This window comes from Metopolophium dirhodum, chromosome 1, assembly GCF_019925205.1.
Source record: "Metopolophium dirhodum isolate CAU chromosome 1, ASM1992520v1, whole genome shotgun sequence".
NCBI classification, from domain to species: domain Eukaryota; kingdom Metazoa; phylum Arthropoda; class Insecta; order Hemiptera; family Aphididae; genus Metopolophium; species Metopolophium dirhodum.
This window is the reverse complement of record NC_083560.1, coordinates 111,676,459-111,690,464: the sequence shown is the minus strand read 5'-3', so window position 1 is coordinate 111,690,464 and position 14,006 is coordinate 111,676,459. Positions and strand designations below refer to the sequence as shown.

At 28.3% G+C, this 14,006-nt stretch overlaps 1 protein-coding gene and 1 pseudogene across 1 annotated transcript; both read right to left on the bottom strand.

Annotated features, from left to right (window-relative positions):
* Window positions 1-176: 176 nt before the first annotated feature.
* On the bottom strand, window positions 177-644 carry LOC132934137 (uncharacterized; annotated as a pseudogene).
* Window positions 645-1,853: 1,209 nt separating this feature from the next.
* On the bottom strand, window positions 1,854-2,885 carry LOC132950614 (uncharacterized). Its single transcript, XM_061022139.1, has one exon. It carries the CDS (start codon window positions 2,883-2,885, stop codon window positions 1,854-1,856), a length of 1,032 nt encoding a protein of 343 aa, XP_060878122.1.
* Window positions 2,886-14,006: the final 11,121 nt, after the last annotated feature.

The following is a 14,006-nucleotide window of genomic DNA, read 5'->3' as shown; positions in this document are numbered from 1 at the left end:
TTTTTTTTATTATAATTACTTTTCTATGAATATTTATGAATTGTTACTTGTTGATTTCCTATATAAAGATTTTGTATTATGTTATTCTTGAAAAAGTTAACATTTTATTGATTTCTTATACAAAAGTTAATATATATATATATTACACTATATACCAATATTTGTATTTAATACTATCAACTTACTTTTATATAATCCTTTAAAGCCTCGAACACAGCGTCTAAAACTTCAGGAACGAAAATACTTATTGCTGCTTTTGAAACCCGAAAAAAGTGAGATAAACTACGATAACTGTTTCCGGTAGCTAAAAGTGATAAGGTAAGCTCCAATTTTATTTTTGCAGGTATCGCCGGTCTCATAATCGTATCTTCACGTTTTATTTTAGGAGATATTTCTTGTAACAAAAATTCGAACTGCTCTGGTGTCATCCTCATAAAACTTTTATACTCTGATTTATCTTCAATTGCAAGTTCTCTTATTAATCCAACCGAATTACCATGTGTATCTCTTCGAAGGAGCCATTTCCTCGTCCATATTCATTTTTGTTTTTTACTTAATTCGGTTTCCAGTTAATCTATTAAAGCTGATATTATTATGTTTGAATAATATTTAAAACTTTGTTTTATAACACTACGACGGTCCATTTCATTTAGTACATTAATAATATTCAGTAGTCACTACAATAAATAACAAATAAATCATCTGTTATCATAATGTTATCACTTGTTTATTATTTACTATTAACCAATACTATGCACAAATCAGTTGTGTGTGTGACCGATGGATCATTAGTGCCAGTGACAAGTACTAATGACAAGTACTACGCAGCGTGTAAACTAGGCATTACAGCTGGCCATACCGATGTAGTCAGTTATTATTGGTAGAACTGATATCATCCCCACACTGACATCTCTTGTACAGTGTATAGAAGACTGAAGGTCTTTTAAATGTTAAACCACATGTCGTTAACTACATTTCGGTCTTTATGTTTTAAATGTTTTGATTTCCAAATGACGGGTTCTTGTTCATATAAGTCTTAAAAATTCAAGTACCTATTCATTTGACTACTGCATATTATTATTTTATTTAATAATGTGAAATACTAAAATATTCAATTTGAACACACCGGAAAACTAATGACTAATATTAAATATTCGGTGTTGGTGAGTTGCGGCCCAATCCCTAAATAACGTACGAGTTGCGGCCCGGGTTTATTAGAGGTCGAACGAGTTGCGGCCATACAATAATCTATATATTACTTTTATATATTATATACTATATGTCTATATATATATAGTATATAAACATCACAATATTACGTACTTTCTAGTATAAATTGTCGTAGGTACTTATTTAATATTTGTCTTAAAAAAAATAAATAATAAAAAATAAAAGTATTGGTATAATACAATAATGATAATAATGTCAAAAAATTAAAAGTATTCATGTATTAATAAAAAAAATGTATGTCATAACTGTTTTAAGAATATAGGTAGTATAATATAATGATAATAATTTCAAAAAAAAAATAAAAGTATTCAAATATAAATAAAAATTTGACTATTGTTTTGGCAAAAACTTAAAACTTAACGATTTAACTAAATCAAAATTATCGATTTCTTTTTCACATATTTTTTTTGTTCTTACACTTTTACTTCTAAATTTAATGTATGTTTCCGATTGAATTTGTAGTAAGACATCAACAAAGTTATATAATATATTAGGATGGCTAATGTAGAACGACATATTTAGTTTGGAATGAAAACTTTCACAGCTGTTTGTAGTACGGTTGCAGCTAGCAGTAAACTGTGCCCAAATATTGGGGGGAACATAGCGTCCGGTGAAATATAGTTTTAAAAAATGTAGTCTGTACATTTCACTATCAGGTCATTTTCAGCAGGCTGTATTGCCATAAAGTCGTCAGTAAAGAAGTCTATGACGTTTTCAGGCTCCAAAAATGGTAATCCAAAAAAATATTTTAAATAATGACTATCGTCTGTGTTATCATTGTGTAATTTAGTAAGTCCTAAACTATGGATTTTCCTCCACCAACTTTGCCCTAAATGAAATCGACAACCTCTTATTTTTGCATTAGGGAAGACTTCCACTGCAGCACTATGGATTGCTGGTTCAAAATCTATAAAAATGTTAGTAGGAAAGCACGATACACCAATGGATATGGAGTGACGAATTACATGTTGAAATGCACACGTGTATGTAGTACTTAACTTGTTGGGCAGTAAAAAAAACACAAGAGGTAAATACACATCATTTTTAAGACCATGTATGGTAAAAAGTTGTGTAAAGTTTTTTGGACAGCTTTTGAACGTCTCATCGACGTATATTTTCTTTATGTCACATAACACTTTTATATTTTGTTCCGTAGAAAAACCAACTATCGAATTCTCTTTATCATTTACAAATAAAAACTGTTCACCAATGTTGGTTTTAATTTCCATGGATCCCAAAGCAGTATGTAATTCTTCAATGCAGCTTGGCAGAGGGGGATGCACAGATAGACGGGCGCGATGAATATTATGTCGAATTAATGATAAATCATTGTTAGTCAAAGTCGGTATATCACCTTGTTTCAATTTCGAGCGAATAAGTTTTGACGGTTTGCAAGAAATGTCTACCAAACCTTTTCTTTTCAAAGAATTACTCATTATTTGCCTATTTAGAGCTTTTTTGTCAGGTTCGCTATGTTCGTGATTGGTGTTACTCTCAACTATTACATTTGAAGATGATAATTTAATAAAGCACTTACGATTTTTGACACAGCAAGGCCACCGCTGTACATCATCTTGTAGTGTCTTATGAAAACGGAATTTGTAGCCTTCGTAGATAATAAGAGGCTTCGATTTTTCACTATATACAAATTCCATGACGAACTATATTAAAATACGTATAATATATTATATAAACTATTATACACACGAAAAAAACTTATACGAATAACGATTGATTTCGGAATGAATACGCATTGACAATTTTCATATTGCCATTTTAAATTATCCGATTATCTTAGTTATAAGGCAGATAATACGATAAAGCGATCAATATTATCTTTATCATATACAAAAATATAACTTCCCAATTTCCCATACGTGTTGAACATTTCGTTTATCGTTATTCGGTTATCGCTATGTATATCCAACACCGCATCTGCCAGGTGCATAAGTAATAGGCAAGGCTGAGCATTAACGAATTAAAAGTTAAAATTAAGTTAAAACATTAAGTTAATTAACTCGTTATTTAACGAAAAAATATGAGTAACTTTTAATTTAACTTAACTTTATTATTTTAAAATAATTTAACTTTTTGAGTTAAAAAAAATCGTTAGCTTGACCAGCCTTGGTAATAGGCATATATATATTATATAGGTAAGGTACCTAGGTAATGATAATTACTCGGGCCGCAACTAACCTATACCTAAAATATTATCGGGCCGGAATTCACTGGTCTCCAACACCGGAAACGACAAGTCGGGCCGCAACTCACCCACAGCCTAAATATTAATAGGCATACCTATAGGACTGTCCCAGTTTCGAAATATGGCAATATGCCCGTTCGTTCATAATAATATATTAAAAATAACTGGATTATTTTGATCAATATAAATTAAATCAATGGGGAATTAATTTAAATTTTAATTTTAATAAGTGAAACTCGCATAAACAAACAATAATAATTAAATAGTATATCACAAAAACATAAAATCTAATGACATTTATGAACATGAAATAGACCATGAACGAAGAACTTGTGATACTTATTAAATAAAAATAATATATTAATTATTATCTAACAACAAAAATTGATTTTTAATATATTTAATAAAAACTACGTAGGTGCGTGGGTATCATATAAAACATAGTACATAGTACAAATCTACATAGTACCTACGTAGATTTCTATCGAAAATGATAATCAATCAACTATCGATCTCAACATGTGAATATAAACATTATGAATATATAAAACAAAAAAAAATTATAACTATTACTTTTTAGAATTGTTGTTACATTGTTTATCATTATAAATATAATTACTGAATACTTGTTGCAATTCACCTTCCAGTTGCACTTCACCCCATTTTACTGTACCTATGTTGTATCTATAATCTGAGAAAACTTGTTTATAATAATATAATAAATTGTATATAGCTGCCAAGGAAATCAGAAAACTTAACACTGGAGACAGCTTTCTTTTGTTTATGTTCATCCTGTATATTTTATATTATATAAGGTGATTCGCGAACACGTGCGTTCGGGGGTTCGGCGTGCGCGCTGGGTCGCGTACACTGCATAATATAATATTATAGACGAACACGCCGAGAATATAAACACGGTCCGCCGCCTCCTTTCAGACGCACCTCAAACCAAACAACCAATTACGCGTCACCCACGGGCGGGGCCGATCTCCCGGAAATAAACATATAAAATAATAATAATAATGTATAATTCGACTTTCCGGGCCAATTCACGCGCGTGCACACTGCACACGTCCTTTATTCACCCTTCTACGCACACGATGTACTTATATTGTGTACACCTCTGAATCTCTTTTGCACACACACACACATACACACTTTATTGTTAATATTGTTGTTGTAAACGGCGGCCGACAACTACGACAGTTATGATTTTTTTTCCTTTTCATTTTCACCTACGTCGCCGTTGTTGATCGTTTCCGCCGCGTGCATAGGTTCTTGCTCTACACTAAACCCCGTACACGGCCGGTTCCGACGCAAGACTATTGAAATACATAAATATAGGTACCTATTATAAATCAATATTATATTATAATATCATGGGTGTAGTTGAATGGTTAAATTATCTAAAACGCTCTTAGTCATTAAGACATTTATTTATTTTAACTATTTAAATTATTAAATAAGTACCTAGGTAGTGAAAATTAATCATCATAAATAACTAATGAATAACAATTTACCAATAATAATGCTGTCCTGATTCTTCAATTTGTATACCATATTATTTATAATACAACAACAGTACATTTAAATACCAAAGTGTGGTTCTTGTATGGAGCGGCGTAGATACGATTTTTTTCTAAGGGGGGTTTTAAAATATATTTATGATACTATATATGATATTTTCAGAGTTTAAGCTATGCGTAATGAAGTAATTTATTATATTAATGTATTAATATTGTATAAAAATAACGCAATATTGTTTAATATGCTTACCTTTATAACAAATGTATCCATCGTTAAATCTTAAATGATAGTTGATACGCGTATCATCGATACCAAAGTTTCAAACTCTAGCAATCAAATGAAATATTATGACGGTTGACAGATCGTAATATCGTATTATCGACCGGCGTGCTGGTGTTACGTGTTGGACATCGGAGGCCGTTATCGCTGTATTTGTCGATTTTATAATTGGTTTTCTTAAAATAGAACTTAGAAGTGTAAACACTCGGATTATTTCTATAACTTTATTATTATATATTATAGTAATAATAATATTTTACATGTTAATTTGTACTAGTATTATTTATCTATTATTTTAAATTCTAAATCTAAACAATATAAAAAAGATTTTTGGTTTTTTTTTGGATGGAGAGGGGGGGGGGGTTGAACCCACCCACCACCCTAACTACGTCACTGCTTGTATTAATATAAGTATAATAAATTAATTATAAATAATTATATTATAATATATAATATATATTCACAGTTAGCTGGTGTTATCACTGTTACCAGATATACGTAGGTTCTTAGTAAAATATTTACATTTTGTTATGGAATGTTAAATAACTTATCTTCATTACAATTAATACTAGTAACTATAATGCATACAGGCTGATCCATTTTACGCAAGACTTATTATTTCGAAGTTTTAACTTATAAAAATTATTTTTGTAAATGTTGAAATTAAATGAAATCTACAAATAATTCTAAATAAATCTAAAATGTTCACATTTTTGTTTTATGATAAACATGTATCAACTTTGGATTTTTAAATGGTAACACCTATATTTAATACCAACAATTTATAAAACTATTTTTTTCATGAACTTCTGCGTTTAAATTTTAGATTCTGAGCGGAGCGATGAATGTATTGATTTTACAATGATGTGTTTTTTTAAATTTTAATTATTTTAATTGTGTCTGTGTACATGATCAGTAGTCGAAATAATGCCTCGATTTTCAACTTCAGTGTCTTGTTCGATGGGAAAGTTACACTAGTTTGTGCATTGGGGAGGTCATATCTCAGTAATTATTAGAAGCGCTGGTAAAAACAAAAAAAAAAATTAAGGAAAAACGAGAATTTTTACGCAAAATCGGTTTTTGACAAAATCAATTTTGGTTTTTGGTGTAACTCTAAAATAAATTACTGCAGAAACAGGATATTTTCACTGGTTATTTATTTTAGCATTTTCTACATAGGATAAAATTTTATTAATTTTATTTGTTGAGAAAAAAGCTTGAAAATTTAATACAAGGATTCCTGATATATTGTTACAATATCAGTTGAAAAATATTAAAATTACAGTCGTAATTTTTTTTTACAAGCATTTAAAGTTCGAATTTTAATAAAATACGTTAAAATCACGAAATTGTGCAAATTTTTTGAAGCTAGAAATTCATTAAATGTCTTGAAATATTAGATTTAAAAATTTTATACAAGATTTCTTATATAAGTATATTATAAAAAAATCTCTACCGAAACGTCAAATTAAATTTTTATGAGCGTTTGAACTTCATATTTTTACAACATTAAATATTCATTCGACTTCTCAAGTAGCGATTTTATTATATTGTTGTAATTCAAAAACGAATTTCTGTAGATACATGAAAATTTTACTGAATGTTTATATTCTCATTTTCTATACACTATAAAATTTTGAAAATATTTTGCCTTTTTTTGAGCTGTTTTTGGAGAATTTCAAATTTTTTTAATTTTTTTTCTATAAATATTAATAAAATTCTATTTGTTGGTTAAAAATTTAATACAAGAGTCCTGATATATTGCTACAATTGCAGTTGAAAAATTTTTTTTTATAAGCATTAAATTTTCGTTTTTTGACAAATGTTATCAATTTTAAAATTTACTAATTATTTTGTAGTTAAAAATGTATAAAACGTTTATTGCTAAGGATTGAACATTTAAAACAAAGTTCCACGTAAATAGTTTATATATAAATTACTTTATTCACAATAATATCATCAAATATACTTTGTATATTTTCGCTCAGAATCGTTTTTCTTATTAAATTATATTATTATACCTATCATTGAATTTAAATTGAACACCATCCATTATAGTGACGCTCTTGTAACCTACTGTACAGCAGAGCGACACCCACTTGCCCACCTTTTTTATTTTAATTCAATAGATTTTGAGATATAACAATTTCAAATCACGATATAGGAGAAGCTTTTTGAGTTTGTTTACACTTACCCTTATTAATTTATGGTCAATCACACAAATCAATGATCATTGAATTAGAGTAATATACAAATAATATCAGACATCTTATAAACAACGTTATGATAACATATTAACACCTATAGGTACTGGTTTGTGGGTGTGGTCAAGCGCCGCAGTGTAATTCGTTGAGACTAAAAATATTTGTTATTGTAATGTAATTAAGTATAAAACAATTATTGTCTTTATATAAGAAATAACATAGAATATCAAATTTATGGTTTTAAAAAAATCATCTACATAAGCGTTAAAACAGGTTGAGGGTTGTGGGAGGTGATTCCTTTAGCATCAGTCGGTTTTCTAAATTTTCTAAAAAATCTATGAGTGACGAACACATCTCATTCGGACCCCTTCTACTTTCACATTCTGTCCATGTGTATAAATAACAGTTTTCTGGACCTTGAGTTGGTGCAGCTATGACGAAAGTTAAATTGTACAGCCATACTTGCCTACTACAAAATACCTCAGTAACTGATAATTTAGGCAAAGGCTGTGTTTACATTATATCAAAAGATACAGAAACACTATCCAGTTATTCTTCCTTTAATAGTTCAAAAAACCATTTTGCTCGTCTTTGGTGTACTTTTAATTATTCTACTTGAAGTTCAATTTTCATATCTTCATCTTTTTCAATTTGAATTTTTGTGAACTGTTCGGTCAGCGCCGGATAGGCAAGGTATCGGCCCACCGAGTTTTAGGATTTTAACCGTCCCTATAAATGTATACGGCTCATTTTTCAATAAGACAGACATTAATTCATATTTATATGCATTTTTTGGTTTTTGACCTCTAACAAGTTTTTTTATAACCATGCTATTAGATTCTGAGTAGAGCTGCAAATCATGTATTATTTTCATTTGTCCAAAGATACTTTAGTCTTGTAAGTAATATCTTCAACTTTAGTTTGTATTTGGTGGGGGGGGAAGTAGATTTCAAGTACTTTTTAAAAATAATTGTTTGTTAACTATTGTTCCCAAAAGTTTACACCGTTTCCACTCAAAACTGTTATGTATAGGTCGTAGTTCATAATAACATGATATCATACCTGCATACAATATATTATAAATTATACATATTATATTAACTGGTGTCTGGTTGGGATAGTTATTGGGTACACTGCACATAAATATATAGTATATACATATAAACTAGTTACAGGTACATAAAAAAAACCTTATCAAACTAATAATAAATATTAATTATAGTAACTAATCTAAGTTATCTAACAAATAATTAAATATTAATTTAAAAATTAAGTGTTTCTGACAGCTGACAACTTTTTGTGGACACTTTATCAATGATACTTTCATTGTCTAAAGACATCAAAATATCTTTCTCTACGGACATAATTAAGAATGTTTCTAATTTTGATAAAGATAAACAGTTCCTAAGTCGATTTAGTACATATTTTAATTTGGAAAACGTAGTTTCACACCGTACTTGTGTACATGATAATGTCAATACAAATTTATACATTAGATATACAAAGCTATATGCAGACGAATGTAAATTATATTTATACAATATTTTATAGTAACAAGCTATGCAATTTTGGCAAGCTTTATTTCCAATGCATTTACCATATGTATCTTGATTAACATTTCCAACTTCGGCCTCATCATCAATATTATAGTTGTTGTCTTCGATTGACACATCAATAAGTTTAAGTTTGGGCCATAAAACAACTAGTAGTTACTGGATATCTTTAATCTACAGTAATATAGGTGTTCTAAAAGTTAAATTTATTTTAAATTTATCAGTTTGTGATAGTATATATATTTCATAACTTAAACTATACCAATGAGTATAAAAATTCCATTTCTTCTACAATTGGTACTAATAAAATATTTAATGTTGAATATAAATGTATTGGTATATCAAAAGTAAATAGGTAATACAAAAGTCCTTAGTATTAATACAAATTTTGGGACAATAAAAAAGAAATAATTATTTTAAAATATTTCTATTGGACACACCAAATCTCACATCATAGAGTAAAATAATTTGACAACAGTTTTTTTAATATTTTAAAAATATAAATGCTGATAAAATAATATTTTAAGAAAATAATATAAAATCATTTAGTTATTATGTGGAGCAATTATTAATTTTTAAACATTTAAAAATAATATATGTTTATATTTAAATAATATATTATAATATATTTAATTTTGTGTAATAATTATGCTAAAATGTATAATTAAATATTTAATTTATTTTACTTTACCGGTGAATTATTAAGCATTGATGAGTCAGTTAGTATACATTCCATTTCCACTACAGGTTCTACAATTGGTATTTGCAAATTTTCTGGTGGGGATTCCTAAATAAATGAATAATAAGTAACTTAATAAATTCATACAAAAAAAAAATGAATTAAATATTTTATACAGACCATTAACAAAGAGTTTTCGGGTGGACTTTCAGACTCTAAGTCATTCCACATTGAAGGCAAAGACACTTTAATATCCAGATCATTATTAAGTGTTGATGAGTCAGTTGGTTTACATTCAATTTCCTCTACAATTGGAATTTGAAAATTTTCTGACATGGATTTCTAAATAAAACAATTATAAGTAACTTCAAATATTTATACAAAAAAATGGAATTAAGTAATTTTATACAGACCATGAACAGAGGGTTTTCGGGTGGACTTTCCGACTCAAATCAACTATCTCCTGAGAATTATCATTGCAAGTTGAAGGCAAAGACACTTCATTATCCAGATCATATTCTGTACATTTTATATTTTTATTAGTTGACAGTGCAAAACACTGTGTGAATTAGTCAGGTATAGTTCATTTCAAAATTATAAGTTTAAAATATTATATCTACATAACTAGGTACTATTGACTATTGTGTAGCATATTATAATTTACTAAATAAACTTACCTTTTTTGGGCGCTTTAACAAAAGATAATTTAGATTGTTTAGGGTCACTTCCGGCAGCTTTACGTTCAGCTTCCCGTTTTAGCCTTAACTTTTCCGCTCCTCCTTTGACATTTTTTGGTTTATCTTTATACATCATAAAAATATACTATATTATACTGATGAGTATAAAGTAAAAAAAAAAAATAATGTGTCGTGTGTGTACTGTTTAGACGTTTAGTGTGTAACTGCGACTGTGAGAGTTTACTCGTTTATGTACAATGTATCTACTGTCTATCATGTATGTGTGAGTGCTGTTACTCGTATTAGCCGATAATAATGGAAAAACCCGTAGATTTATAACCGTCAATCGCGATAATAATATAATTAAATAGTAACTTATCACACTGCCGTATTGGTACTATAAATTATTTATATGCTATTAATACTTAATAACATGATTTATAGATTAGAATGGTTGTTGACTGTGGACTGTGGTAAGTGGAATATTTTGTATTCGTTCTTTATTGTACAGGGTTTGTGGTGTTGAAATATTTTCGGCCATGTATTTATCTAAGCCGGCCCAAATTTTAAGCGGCCCACAGAGTTCAACCCGGTAACTCGCCGGCCCTATCCGGGCCTGTGTTCGGTACAAAAAGAACACATATCTTGCCTTGGGTGGACAAAACTTAAGTTTAACTTCGATGTAAAAATAAATTGGTATTTACTTAAACTTGCAATGTAACAATTTTCTTTCAATCTATTAATTTTCCAATGAAACCACATAGCTTTAATTGATAATCCTGGCTGTAACTAACTTCTACCAGTTTCTCTGCGGGTGTGGTGACTTTTTCTACACTTAAATGATTTTATATGATTCTCTATTGACAATGCCACTTTGATGTCTGATACATTTAGGTGTTAACCTCCTTTTTTTTCTTTTGGGCTTTGATGATGAAAATTAACATTTTTACAGATTATATTGTGTCTTCTTCTAGTTAAAGATGTAATACTACTGAAGGCATGTGCACATACATTTATCATGTCTCCGTTTACATTTGGTATAAAATATTTTGTAGCTACACGGTCAGTCCTTGAAGTGTTTTTTTGTTTGTTCTTTTGGCTTTTCTTACTTCCATCAGTGTTAATACAAATGTATCTTGTTCAACTTTGGATGAAAGGGTACATAAGTTATTTTTAAATGTCATAATATCTTCATGTGTTAGCTTTGAAATAGAGCATTTTTAATATGACTTGGAGTTTTCACTAATTACTTCAACATGATCACAACTTAATACATAATTATTTGGTAGTTTATTCTTCTTAATTTGTTTTTCTTTTCGTTTATTTGAAATATTTTTTTTTCTTCCTCCCTTAGTCTCTTTAATAGGATCTCTGTATTCAGGATCTGAATTAATAGAGTTTTCTAAAATCGACTCCATAACTGGTAATAAATAATTATCTATGTCAGGTAAAATATAATCCATAGCTGGTATTTGATCTGCGATAGGAATTTGAAACAAGTCATTATCTGAAGGAACTTGAATAATAATAGGACTACTATTGAGTGCATCATTTTCTTTGGACAGTTCCAAAGGAACTAATCCTATGTTAATAACTACATCCATCATCCATGTCCTGAATATTTTCAGATGTAATTATTGAGTTAGAAAGTGCAGTGTTATTATTTTCAAAATCAGCAGATATTATTGGCATGGTTCTACGAGAAATCGTAACTATATCCTAAAAGAAAAATTGATAATTAATTAAATAAAAATGTTAATATATGACGTAATCTGTGTTTCATTAACATTTATAAAATAAGAATATATGATTGAATTAAATGTATGACTTTAATAAAATAGTGATATGTATATTTTGTTTTCTTGTTTCTGTTATTTTATATTGAACGGTTAAAAATGTTGTAAATGTTAAGACAATGTTCTTACAACTGAAAATTATTAAAAATAAAACAACTAATAGGTACTGTATAATGATAGAATACATCTAGTTAAGTTATGAAGTATAATTAAGTTTTTATTTATAAGTAAGTATTAAGTATTAATTAAATAAATAATAACATTATGGTTGATAAAAAAATATATTGTACCTACCTACAATTAAATCAAAATATAGTTCTTAAAGTATGCCATCCATCAGTATTATTTTAAAGTTCAATCTTACATGTGATGAAGAAAATTAGTTATAAAAATGAAAAAAAATTAATTCAACATAACATAATATGCAGAAATTAATAGTGTATTATGTAATCTTTAATCTTAGTGTTAATTTGTAATATATTTATAATATATTACTTTCCTTAAATAGGTTGTTTAAAAATAGTATAAGTAAAATAAGTAAAATAGTATAAATAATAGGTGCGTTACCCTGGCACCCCAAGGTCAAATTTTCGACTTGAAAACTGTTGGGTATTATGTTATTTGTTATGTAACAATTTGTAACCACAAAAAAAAATTTTGTAATCACACCGGTACCCCCGAAAAACCACTTTACAAGTTCCGGGTGCCAGGGTAACGTTACCCCGGCACCCCGTACAACAAAAAATGAAAATAGGTATTCTTAGAAAAATAATTTTTTTAAATAAAAATAAATTAGTTGTATATCTAATAAAAACACTATTGTATTTAAATTGTTTACCATATCTAACTAAAGAATAATGAATAAATAATGATAATAATGATACCACTTTTAACTGAATTAAATCTTATATTTATAAACTTTAATTTAATTTGTATGAATATTATAAAGATGAAATAAAATTGGTAACTATTTTTTTTTTTTATTTGTACAATCTGTATACAAATATAATTACAATAAGCACAATGGAGGGGTAATACAATTATAGGGCATTGGTCATGGTTGGCTTGAAGAAATTATCAAATTAACAAATTATCACCCAATACTAATCCAAGTACAAAATAAATTTGAAAATTTCCACTTTTAGTTGTAATTTGTATGCCTTCTTTTTCTAAGTAATTAATTTCGTCTAGGTATGAGATTTTTCAAACAAACATAATTTCCAAATTCTTTGAAATCTTTTGATTTTATAAATGGTGCTAAGAATATATGAGATAACAAAGAATTATTTTCATTCAAAGGAAAATTGTAGTATATTGCTGATATTGACTGGTAATTAGCATGGGGACCTAATAGGTTGTTAATTTCTAGATCGTCAAAATACAAAAAAAAAGGAAATGTAAGTTTTTGATTGTTTTGAGATATTTTATTCTTCCATAAATCACATTGAATAAAATTGGAAATAGTGTTGGAATTATTTTGGTTTAAAGCTATAGTTTTTTCTTACATATTTTTAAAATTATCTCCTCGTTAAAAACATTTTCGAAATTGAAATCTCAATGGTAATAAAACCCCCTTTGTAGTTGCTTCGTCATAAGTTGGCAATAGGCGGCCTGCGGGCCAAATCCGGTCCGTGGAGGGGGGAGGGGAAATAACAACCACCAAGAATATTTTTTTTAATGTTGGTTTACCGCACATAATAGATATATTTTGATTTATTTTTATGTAGTATTTAGATGTATTTTGGCTCCACATACATATGTCGAACTTCGTTATACCAAAATTATGTTTTTAAAGAATAAATATCGTTCAAGATTAACAGATCACTACCTTCAAAACACTCAGAGCATTAGTTGTTCT

Bases quoted from the DNA above. Each gene is read 5' to 3' on its own strand.
- LOC132950614 (XM_061022139.1), bottom strand. From the start codon at position 2,885: ATGGAATTTGTATATAGTGAAAAATCGAAGCCTCTTATTATCTACGAA.